We start from the raw sequence: 12,810 nt of genomic DNA, 5'->3' as shown, positions 1-12,810 counted from the left end.
GAGAAAGCTGAGTGGGCACCCAACAAGTCCTTAGCAACCGATGATGTTATTAGAATGCAGGCGTGTGGCGGCAGTCAACATGAGTAGTGACAGCAGCGGAGGAGGAGAGAGCCAGGAAGAGGTGGGGGCTATGCTCTCTCCATCTGGTCTGTACACAAACGCTAACACAGGATCACTCTAATTAGACTGTACAAGGAAATTTGTCCTTTTCCACGGCACCGCTGTTGAGAAATACGGCTTTAAAGTGGAGTTCCAGGCATTTTATCAACATCCCAACCCACCTCCCCCCGCGTTCTTGACCACTTCCTATAATTTACTTGACCTTTTCCTGCAGTGCAAATACCTTTTTGTGGGTTTTAATCCTCCCCTTCCCCAGATACGTCACGTTCACCCGCCCATTGGCTCCTGGAATATGAGTTATCAATCCCAGGAGTCGGGCATCCACCGCTTGCATCATTGCCGTACTTTATGATATTCGCATGTGCAAGATCAGGAGGTGCATGCTGGGTAGCCAGCAGCGCCGTATCACGGAAGGAGATACTAATGGGCTTCAGATGCCCACACTGAGGATAGGAGCATGCTCGGTGGGAACAGCAAGGCAAGTATAAAACAAAAATGTACAAAGCCTACATTCACTACTAATCCCGTTGGATAAAGGATTACGTTGCAATGACCCGGGGGGGGGGGGGGGGGATCTCCGATTGATTCCAGGTCCTGTGCTGAGTAGCTGGCCTGCTGTATTATGAACACAGGAGGTCAGCCGCAAAGCATGGGCACCATTCAAAGAAAATTTGGTATTTTCTGAATAATTGGACAAGATGGCGTGTGTGACGTCACCGCCTGCTTCTTCACCTGTCCAGAGAACGCTTGGCTTTCATTCAGAAAGTTCAAAGACCATCTGTGTTCAGAATACATCAGGCCAGTCGTCTGGCAGGGGACCAAGATGATAGCCAACTAATCCCGTTTTCTGGTCCCCTTACATAATATGTAGAGTGTCCTCAAAGATTTGTTCTGGTTGTATATAGCACACATATTGGGTTCTCTTCCAAGCTAACAATTTCACAGGTGTACATAAACCTAAGCACAGACGATTCAGCCTACTGTCTCAGTTGCCAGGAAACGGTTTATTTAAAGAGACTACACAAAACGAGACTGATATTTAGTGCCCTTTCAGTTGTAATTGTTTAAGCACAACATTTCTTCTTCAGTGAACTATAAGAACTACATACATCCATTGTTCCCTCAAGTACCTTTGTACATGCAAATCCTCCAGGTAACCTTGGACAAATACAACCATAGAACATTATCTATATGCCCCACAGCTTACTTTATAAAGACCTTAAACCGCTTTTTTCAATAAACACAGCAAATTCTGAAAATGACGCTGTCATGAGGATGAACCAATGACGAAGGGAAACCCTGTAACACAAGAGGTCTCAAACTTGCCTGTCTAATGGGCAAAGATTTCAGTCTTCACTCTCTAGCAGATCTATGAAAGCTGCTGCTGTCTGACACATCTGAGTGTAAAAGAAATGTTGTCTCCCTCCCCCCTCCCCAAACTGGGGTTTCACCCTTCCCCTGCTATGTTACTACTGTATCCTGTAGTGATCACTGGGAGAAACTGGGAGACGTAGCATTGTCACCCTAGTACACTAAGTGTTTGGACTACAGAAATGCTACCGCTTTCTTCTTAATAACAACACGGGCAGAGGTGTTCTGTAGTTCACATAGGTAAACAACAGGGCTGTTAAATTACAGTGCAGCATTGTCATCTCTCTGCTGAATTTATGAGCTCATTGGATTTGTGGCAAGATTAACAGGTAATATTTAGTACTTGCAGCATTTTTATAGAGAGTCAACACATGGGGAAAGCTGCATGTATTGTAAACCCGTACTGAATATGTTTTTTTGCCCACACAAACATTAAAGGGGTTGTAAAGGTAAAAATTTTTTCACCTTAATGCATTCTATGCATTAAGGTGAAAAAAACTTTTGACAATACCGCCGCCCCCAGCCCCCCGTTTTACTTACCTGACGCCTCGAATCTTCGCTGCTCGTTCTCGTCATCTTCATTGCAGCTCAGCCTGGTCGCTGATTGGCTGCAGTGGATGGATTGAAAGCAGCGCAGCCATTGGCTCGCGCTGCTGTCAATCACATCCGATGACGCGGCGCGCCGGGGGGCGGGCCGAGTGATACAGCGAGCGGCTATAGCCGCCGGCTGTATCACGGGAGCACGCCCGCAAGCACTCACCACCATGCGAGGGAGCTCGCATTAAGGTGGTTAATGCTTGCGGGGAGGAGCTGAAACAGCGCCGAGGGACCCCAGAAGACCAGGTTCGGGGCCACTCTGTGCAGAACGAGCTGCACAGTGAAGGCAAGTATAACATGTTTGTTATTTTAAAAAAAAAAAATCTTACCTTTCCAACCCCTTTAACGGCAAATATGGCAAAATAAATTGGAGAAAAAAAAAAAAAACAAACACAGGGACGTCGTAATACACAAGTAACCAAATTCACAAAAAAAAAAAAAAAAATATAATATGAAATTGAAAAATGAAAACAAAAAAAAAATAAAACAAACAAACACCGACTAGGCCTTACAATAAAAGTGATTCAGTCTCTTATACAGTATGTACTTAAGCAATACCAACCAAGACGTTGCATATAAAGGTTTAGGCGACTCAAAAATCAAAACATGTCCATGTCTTCTTCATGAACCCCATGTGCAAGGTCAGCCACAACAGGTATTAGCCAAGTAAAAACTAACATATCTGAGCAATTACTGTCAAACCAAAACCTCATCGGAGTTAGGTTCATTAAGCTGGTCATCACCTTGCTTTTATGGGCCCAAAGTCTAAAATGGAGAAATAGGCCAGATGAATCAGCATGCATGGTCATCTTTCACATTTCAAAGATCACTTCACCATTGACTCTCAAACTTTTACACTTTCCCTGCTGACTGGAACCATGATTTTTTTTTTTTTAAGAATCATACTTACCTAGGGGGGATACAGCATCGCCCCAATGCTGCATGAGAGAGAGAGAGAGAGAGAGAGAGAGAGAGAGAGAGAGAGAGAGAGAGAGAGAGAGAGAGAGAGAGAGAGAGAGAGAGAGAGAGAGAGAGAGAGAGAGAGAGAGAGAGAGAGAGAGAGAGAGGAGAGAGAGAGAGAGAGAGAGAGAGAGAGAGAGAGAGAGAGAGAGAGAGAGAGAGAGAGAGAGAGAGAGAGAGAGAGAGAGAGAGAGAGAGAGAGAGGGTGCTTGCTGGGGGGGCACTTGGCAGGAGGGAGGGGCCAGGAGCGCCGTAGAGGGACCTGAGACGAGCAGGATCCTGGGCTATTCTGTGCAAAACCACTGCACAGAGCAGGTAAGTAGAACATGTCTGTTTTTTGTTTTGTCAAAAATAAGGAAGGACTTTCATAAATTCCTAATTGGGCACTCCAAACTAGAAAAAAAAAATAAAAGGACTTAATTTTTTTATTCAATTTTAGATTGGGAGGTTAGAACCTCTGTCAGGTTTTTACTTTGCAAGGGAGATTATGCTCACTTTCTTGTCCTGCTGACAACAGTTTCACCAGACTGGAAGTGAAAGAATCTGCAAGGAAGGACACAGCAATAAATAACTGGCAGGGGTTTTAGCCTTTACTGACTACCGAATCAAGCTTAGTTTGCCTGGTCCTAGGGGGTTTAGTAACATCTAATTTGCAAAAACATTTGGGGATCCCAGCTCTACACCCTGCAGCTGCTGTGACACAGTCTGCAAAGTTTTAGGTCAGACAATACATTCTCCATGATTTGCCATGTTCATGTACAGACCACAGAATATGTCAACAAAAATCCAAGCAGGTTTTTCCAGCTGCTATACTTCTACAATTTAAGGGGGAGGGGACGCCCACAAGGATTCTAAAATTTTAAATTTGAAACGTTTGTGTATTGCAGTTCCATTCATTCTTAATTGCATCCCAACACACTTTGCAAACAAACATGGACTGCAGTACACTACAACATACTACTGTGAGTTGTATGGTAAGAAGCCCACTTAAATGAATGGGCTGCCTTAACACAATGCATGCCAAAGCTTCTGAAAGCGGAGATAAAAGGAATATTGTAAAGTGTTACTTAAATGACAACTGTGACTCTGCCGACATCACATCCAAGATGGCAGCACCCAGGAGCAGTTTTAGGGATTTTGAATGCCTACACAAGGGAGCCTTTTACAGGCAACATAAATAAAAGGATAAATGGCCATACATTTTTGTGGGATGATTGTTGTTGAGGTCTGGCTCTAGTTTTAGATTGAGTGGGGAAACTTTAGGGCGCACTCACATTTTTATAGCCGTCTCTGTCCCCATTGAGACTAATCCCTGAATTTGTATTGGTGACCCTTACCACAGAGAGAGGCTATGAAGGGAAATCCAAAGTTTTGGGCTAGGTTCACACTGGTGCGATTCGGGAACCACAGCAATTCCTGTGCCTATTACTGCATCGCAAACCACTGCGGGTGGCAATAAAGTTAAAGAGGCAGTAAACTCCCCTGCAAAGTAAAAGGCATAAAGTGCTAGTATGCATACTAGCACATTATGTAAAACTTACCTGCAAATGAAGCCCGCGTCGTCCCCACTGCAGGCCGCATTCATCTTCGCTCATCTTCCTTCCGGGGCTGCGGACTCCGGCTGTGTGATTGGTTGGAGCCGCCAGTCACAACACTGAGTTCTGAAGAAACGGCACAGGCCGCCGTTCCTTCAGAGCGCATGCGCCGATGACCTATACAGTAAATATCTCCTAAACGGTGCACGTTTAGGATATATTTACGGTACCCATAGGTAAGCCTTATTATAGGCTTACCTATAAGTACAAACATTTGATGGAGGTTCCCAAATCAGTTCGCAAAACAGTGCACACTGTGGAATCAGCTGGAATCGTATAGCATGGGTCTGAACACTCATGCACTCCAATTCCAGTGCGGACCAAATAAAAGGGTCCTGCATCATTTTGGTGCGAATGCGATGCAATTTCAGCCATACAAACTGTATGGCCGAATTCACATTGCAGACATTGCATGTGATGTGCACAGGAATGTGCTGCGAATTACATGCAATGGTGGCAATCACATAAGTGTGAACCAAGCCTTAGAGTTGTTCCAGAACAAGAGGCAAGTGGAAATCTTTCAATGTTTTACCTCTTCAAGACAGGAAGTGAAAGAAAATCTCCCCAATAGTATACAGATGAAAAAAAAAATAAAATAAAAAAAAAAAAAAAAAAAAAAAAAAAAGGAAGAAAGAAGTGGAGCTTTGAACTCTTCCCTACTTAAAATTCATAATTACCAAAAAAGGTTTTGGCAATGCATACACTTTAACAGTCTGGTGATAGGACCTCTAACAATTCAACAGAGTATAAAAGAGCCAACTAGACAGAAGTTTGACCATATTTGAACTGTTCACAGAAAGTCTTTAAAAACTTATGTTTGCATAACACTGGGAGGATAGCAAAAAAGGGGTCAAAGTTGTGTGGGATCCCAACAATTAGACAGTCTGCACTAAACACTATGCTTTTTGTTTTGGATGAAGGTTAACAAAAAAAAAAAAAAAAAAGTAATCCATGTGTAAAACCTTACTTACCTTTAATATGCACATCCAGTGCCTCACATATCTTCTACCACTTCTTAGGCTCCTTCCAAATGGGGCGGATGTGCTCAGCGGGAGATCGCTCCGTTGATCTCCACTGAGCCGGCCGATGACAGGTCTGTCTCTGCTCACTGAGCGGGGAGGGGCCTGTCAGAGCCCCGCTGATTCCTATAGGGAGATTGGACGAAAACGGACAGCATGTCCGTTTTCATCAGATCTCATCCGATCGATGGATGGCTGAATGCATCGCCATAAGTCTGTCTTGAGCGGATCGGATGGCAGGCGGGTGTCAGCGGACACATCTCCACTGACATCCGCCTGCCCATAGGAGTCAATGTGTGGCCCACTCAGACCTGCCTGAAAAAATGGACAGGCGGATCCAAGCGGGCTTATCAAGTGAAAGGGGCCTTATGCTCGTCATAGTTATGTTATACTCCACTAACGGCAATAGGAAATCATCAGGTGCATAGAGACAGCAGAAGGCATAGGACCATAGTCCGGTTGTGTTAACATTTATGTTGGGTTTTCATTGGAAACAACAGTATCATACTACCATAGAATACCACTGAGCCATAATAGAGACACTATGACAGTAGTTGACTTTGTCCGGGGGGTCCACAAACTTACAAAAGCCCTAACTTGTGAAGAAAGTAACTTTATACAGACCTGTTCAATCCAATCAGACTCTTAAGGCTGGCTGAATAGCAGATTCCACCGCTGGCCACTGTAGTTCATTCTGCTGAGCCCTAGTCAATCAGGACACAGCACTGGGTCAGAGGGAGGAACCACAGTGGCCAGCAAAGCGTGTATTCCATACACCTGGAAACAAGGAATTTGATCAGAGTGGGAAGATACAAAGTGAAGTTTAAAGGGGTTGTAAAGTCAGATTTTTTTTATCTTAATGCATATCATTTTATTTATGCATTAAGATAAAAAGCCTTCAGTGTGCAGCAGTCCCCCTCAGCCCCCCTAACTTACCTGAGCCTTTGTCCAGCAATGTCCACGAGTGTCTCCGCCCGTCCGAGACGCTCCCTTCTGCAGCGCCATTAGCTTCCGCTGCTGTCAAAGTTAGCCAATCAGGAGAAAGAGGGGGCAGGGCCGGGCCACAGCTCCGTGTCTGAATGGACAAAGGGATTGTGACTCGGTTCGGGTGCCCCCATAGCAAGCTGCTTGCTATGGAGACAGTCAACAGGAGGGAGGGGCCAGGAGCACCGAAGAGGGACCCGAGAAGAGGAGGATCTGGGCTGCTGTGTACAAATTCACTGCACAGAGCCGGTAAGTGGGATAGGTTTATTTTTATTAAAAAAAAAAAAATGGAGACTTTACAATCACTTTAACCAAACTGGCCAGCAAGCATGTATACTATTTTACCAAAATGTATTGGGACACCTGCCTTTATACACACATGAACTTTAATGGCATCCCAGTCTTAGTCTGTAGGGTTCAATATTCAGTTGAGCCACCCTTTGCAGCTATAACAGCTTCAACTCTCCTTGGAAGGCTGTCCACACGGTTAAAGAGTATGTCAATGGGAATGTTTGACCATTCTTCCACAAGCACATTTGCGAGGTCAGGCACCGATGTTGGAAGTCCAGGCCTGGCTTGCAGTCTCCACTCTAATTCATCACAAATGTGTTCTATCGGGTTGAGGTCAGTTCTACGGTCTATCGAGTTTGGGGTGGAGGAACTTGATGGGTTGCAACGAGTCCTGACCTCAACCCAATGGAACACCTTTGGGATGAATTAGAGGGGAGACTGAGCCAGGCCTTATCGTCCAAAATCATTGCCGACCTCACAAATGCTCAAACATTCCCATAGACACACTCCTAAACCTTGTGGACAGCATTCCCAGAAGAGTGGAAGCTGTTATAGCTGCAAAGGGTGGGTCAACTCAATATTGAACCTTACAGACTAAGACTGGGATGCCATTAAAGTTCATGTGCCCCAATACTTTTGATATTATAGTGTATGCATGTATGTAGCTATTTTCTTCACAAGTTGGTATATTTGTAAAGGGACAGGGTCACATTAGGGAAAAAAAAAAGCCACCGATGTTGAAACTGAGCTTGACATTCAAGAAACACTGCAATCGTGCAAAAGTCAAAAGTCCACAGCGTTTACCTTAAAGAGGAATTACAGGTATGGCTAGATTATACACACTTACTTTGGCCCAGCTTAGATAAATGTAACCATGTGCAGTATAAACCATACCTGACTGATGCCCCTGGAAGCTGGAAATCACTGAAGTAGACACCACAACTTCAATGAACATTACTTGATTCTGGATCCTGCACTGAGCAGCTACCCTGCTGAATTCTGAACACAGCATCAATGTGATATCACTGTCCCACCTCGTCCAATCAGAAAACACTTTGCATTCAAAACATGCAAAGCATTCTATGAATGGTGCCCGTGCCAAGCAGCTGACCTCCTGTGTTCTCAATGGAGCAGGGCAGATGATCAGCATGGGACCCAAAAGCAATTTGAGATCACTAGAGTGGCGTTTTTTGTATTTTGGGGATTGCCAGCTTCCACGGGAATCAGCTAGGTATAGCATATGCCTATTGGTCCAAGCTGGGCCAATGAAACTGTATTAAAATATCCCATGCCTGAAAATCCTGCCAACCCAAGTTTCACATAATCCAATGCAGCTAGCTTCTAAGAAGCTCCTTGCATGCTACTCTTGATCCATTTCCTCAGGTCACACAATTGTGTGCTGTGCAACTTCCTTTCTCTCTGCGCAAAGGATAGTAAAGTGCTTACAGTGGGCAGGATTGGAAATAGCAGCCCTCCAGTGTGTCTCAAGTGTTCACAAAACGCTAGAATACTAGTTACATGACAATTTTATGCACGGTTTGCCTACTAAAAAAAAATTAATAAAAGACCTTGTTAACATGTGTACTATATGCATTTCAAGTCCTCTTGACTAGATGTAGCTTTTAAAATGAACTGAACTTTTCACCCTTGCAAGTAAATAAGGTAGGTATGTCAGCATTTACATACAGGTCGCCTTGTTTTAATGGTTTATGAGAAAGCAACCTGTGATCATGACATTAAACTCCTTAACTATATATACATAGGGAATAGCTCTGTTCATATATTATAATGAACAAACCCACAGACTCTAAATAATCATACACTCCATGGTAAAAAGATAGCTGTGAAATGTATCACTGTATGTATATGATCAGTGACTCCACAAAGCCAGCCTAGCTAACTGATTATGAAATGTTCTAGTTACTATTAGAAAGGCAGCTTTAAAACTGATGAGCTGGGAATGTATTTTTAATGCCGAGCCTGGGTGGGAGCACAGGAAAATACATACAACACAAAGGGAAATCATGACATTCTGATTCCACCAAGTGAATAATACAGGATGCCCGTTATATTACAAGGACAATAGACCCTAAATTATACAGTCAGCAAACAAGGATTTGTGTGTTGAGGGCCTCCAAAACCTCATCATCTATGATAAGCCTGCAAAATAATCAACAAATAAAAGATCATTTACAGCAATGGTGGCACTAGTAATCTGTTCTTACCTGTCATCTTCCCCATCCACTAGAGGTGTTGTTAGTGGTAGAGACTTCAAAGGAAGTAAGGATCCAGGCCCTTGGAGGTTACCACTACTATCCAATGTGGCTCCTTCACCAGCATGTGCTAAGCCGACCATTGATTGCTCCAACCGGCGAGCATCTTCAATCTGACTTGCCACTGACTGTACAAGCGATGTCACAGAGAACTGACCAGTGCCAGCCGCCATTTGGAGCGCCACATTTTGAGCAATGGGCAATGTTGCTATTAGTGGAGCCTGGCTTCCACTTTGAACTAAATTCCCATTTTGTGCAGTTGAAAGTTGAGTAACAGTTGGTGGAGGACCTAAAGTAGTTGTTGCAGGAGATATACCAGGAGGAATATTTGTATTCAGTTGTGGAACAGCAGAAACATTGGTGGCTGTCGGTATAGGGCTAACAGCGGGTACTTGTTGAGTGGCCATTCCCTGTAATGCAGGCTCCAGTAGCTGTGTTGGAGGCTTTGAAGGGAGTAGAGGATTCTGAGGGGCAATCATTACCGGCTGTGGATGAGCAGAAGCAGCCACTTGGATGCCCTGTGCAGGTGGCAGTACCTGCTGTGAAGGTGTTGGAACATTCTGCTGCATAACAGGTGGTGTAGCCTGACCGGCTGATGCTTGATGCACTGGCACACTTCCTTGCTGGGCCACACCTACAACTTGACTACCTGTTGCAGACAAGGTAGTTTGGGCATGTACCACAGGCTGAGTTGGAGCTACACAAGTTGGCGGAGGCTGTGCTGGTGAAGACTGCATTTGCGCCTGTAAAACTTGTGCTTGGACAACAGGCACTGTGGCCGTACTACCAACTGCTGCTGAATTGGATTGTACAGGGCCAACTGCTGTTTGAAGCATTTGTGGATGCTGTAGGTATTCTGGCAAATTCCCTGGAACAGAACTTTGATTCGCTGGCATGACATGCCCAGTGGTCAGCTGAGTAGGAGCAGTTTGTTGATGTGCATATTGCAACTGTTGTTGAGGAACAGTTGGCAGAGTTTGAATGGGCTGTGTCTGTTGAGGATATGGCAACTGTTGTGGGATCATAGCAGGAACTGCTGCCTGCTGATGTCCTAAAGAGGATGCTACACCAAGAATGTTAACAGTAGCAGGCTGAATGCCTACAGCGGTGGCCTGGATGCCAACAGCTGGATTTATAGAAGTGGTGGTAGCCTGTCCAACTTGTTTCTGAGGAGAGTAAGTCACATCGTGTGAGTGAATATGCAGTTGTGCAAGTTGAGGCTGTGAAACACTCTGTGGTATATTGGAGGCAGGAACATTCTGGGTTAGAGGATTGCTGAAGTCCATTTGCTGAGGAGCCAAGGTTGGAAATCCTTGCATTGCAGGGGCCCCCATCTCTCCACTCCCGACACTTTCTGTGTAATGACTCAGAGTGCTGATATTGCTACTGACTGAGCTCCCACTGGTGCTCTCTCGCTCAGACGTCACTTCAAGTGGGTTTTGTTTAACACTCTCTACTGCTTTGTTGACGACAGCTCCCTCTGAAGCAGCTGCTGTATTCTCTTTGTCATAGAACTCCATACAAGTCCATCTGCCCTTTTTGAAGGGTTCGGTACTAGAGTCCAATTTCACAACCCTAAATCTAGATGTTACAGCTGAAGGTGCTGCCTGCTGCTGCCCTGAAGCCGATCCGGGTGCTGACCCAACAGCTGCATTGGAAACATTGTTAGGGAGATTAGAGGAGGCGACATTACCATTTCCAGACAGACTTGCATTTGAATTGAGTCCAGACACAGCACTGCCACTGCTAGAACTTGTAACATTGGTTGAGCTTACATTGGTAGGCAATGGACCTGTACCACTTATATTTTGAATATTTATGTTGTGAGAAGTACTACTCCCCTGGACAGGATTGACACCAGTACTTACAGGACCACTAGCCTTACGTGTCATAGGCGGGACAGTCCCCACGTTGGGACCAGAATTTGCAGAAGTGGGTCCTATGTTCACTGCACTGTCGGTACTCCCTTGGGCAGCCAGTTTGATAGGTGCTGCATTTTGAGCGGTCCCGGATAAAGGTGCACTGGGCAAGCCGTGGTGTGTTGCTGTAGGAAGTCCATGATGATGGTGATGATGAAGATGATGGGGATGGTGTACATTTCCATTGATCATGATATTTTGCTGAACGTGGGATGGTAGAGGTTGATGAAGATGTGGTTGGTTTGGGGAGACAGCACCTGGTGTCTCGGCTTCTTGAAAATTATTCAATGTCTCCTCGGAGGAGCTCCTCTCAGGACCGCCAAGGTCTGTGGCTCTGGATAACGACACGTCCAGGATCTCAGAGGAGGACAGGTCCTCGGTGTGGGACTCATCCAAGTCATCGTAGCTTTCCGTGTCCTCGGCGATGCTGTTGTTGGAGCTCATGTTGGCGGAGATCTGAGCCGGGGTCACACTGGTGATCTGGAAGCCACTCTTCTTCTTCATCTGGGCCCCAGGCTGGGGCATGAGATTGAGGGTCTGGGGAGGATGCTGCTGCTGAGGTCCAGGGGAAGAAGAGGAGGCTGGGAGAGGAGGTTGCACCAACATAGGAGGCTGCTGATAGTCCTCGGAGGACAGCAGATGGCCACCACCTAGTCCAGGCCCACCTGTCAAAGTCAATGGAGAGGGGCTGGCACCACTGCCCCTCCTGGGCACATCTGCCGGGTGCGCCATCTTCCTGGCGGAGAGATCAGCAGATGGATCGGGCTGGTGCATTCTCCTCCTCTATAGCCCACCCACCTTCACTCCTACTAACGTGCACGATGTCAGTGGGGGGTGGGGGACCGGCTAGCTCTCTCTCCCGCTGAGATCGGACGATGATCGGTGGGGGACAGACGCAGTGTCACTGATCACACCCGGGACTCCCTCTAATAACAGGCACGATCCTCGGGGGGAGGCCGGGGATGAGAGCGGGGCTGGCGGCTGCTGGGACGATGCTGCTGCAGCCGGTGGACGCGGCCATCACTGACAGTCATCAACACTCCTCCTGCCCGGGACCCGGCAGCGGCGGCCCCATCCTCACACCGGGGGAAGGAGGAGGAGGAGTGGCTCACGGGGAGAAGGAAGAAGCGGTGTTCCGGTGGGCGGCCGGTAGCTCACGGAGTACCCGTCTCTGTTTCTGTGTATGGCTCCCCCGTGACTCTGCCTTTCTTTTCTCTGCCTGTGTCTCTGGGCTCCGGCTCCCTGTTACACGGCGCCTGTGCCTCCCTCCCCCTTCTAATCTAGCACGGCATTGGAGGACGGCGGCCAGGAGCCGGGGAAGCTGCTCACCGAGGGGAGGAGACAGCGCTCTGGTAGGTGGGCGGACGGGCAAAATGGCGGACGGACATGCGCAGTACGGCCCGGCCGTGGCGAAACTGTAGAACAACGGCCGACCTGCAGAGGGAGGAGAAGAGCCGAGCATGACGCAGCGGGCTCGCCCGAAGCTTTACGGAGATTGCCGAGTGGTGGGGCGAGGGTTTTCGACGACGCTCGGATCCTCCGAAGGGTGACGTCAGTGCAGAACTGAGGCGGACGTGTCCTGCTTGTAGAGAATGTAGAGTGGAGCGCTCAGTAAGGAGGACTCGTCCATTGTGCGGGGCGGGGGACACGTGGAAGGGTGTTTGCTGACCAGTCATAGAGT

At 46.7% G+C, this 12,810-nt stretch overlaps 1 protein-coding gene across 2 annotated transcripts in view; it reads right to left on the bottom strand.

Moving 5' to 3' along the window:
• The window catches only part of TSC22D1 (TSC22 domain family member 1), a 143,131-nt gene extending 130,648 nt beyond the window's left edge, over positions 1-12,483 (bottom strand). The window contains exon 1 of one of the 2 annotated variants that reach the window (XM_073614169.1): positions 9,163-12,483. In XM_073614169.1, the coding sequence (XP_073470270.1) occupies positions 9,163-11,903 (2,741 nt within the window). In that variant the 5' untranslated portion in view covers positions 11,904-12,483. The remainder of the gene's footprint in view (positions 1-9,162) is intronic. The other variant, XM_073614170.1, reaches the window with a different exon arrangement.
• Between the last annotated feature and the right edge of the window lie 327 nt (positions 12,484-12,810).

Source organism: Aquarana catesbeiana, linkage group LG02, assembly GCF_042186555.1.
Source record: "Aquarana catesbeiana isolate 2022-GZ linkage group LG02, ASM4218655v1, whole genome shotgun sequence".
In the NCBI taxonomy this organism is placed as follows: Eukaryota; Metazoa; Chordata; class Amphibia; order Anura; family Ranidae; genus Aquarana; species Aquarana catesbeiana.
This window is presented reverse-complemented; position numbering and strand designations above follow the sequence as displayed.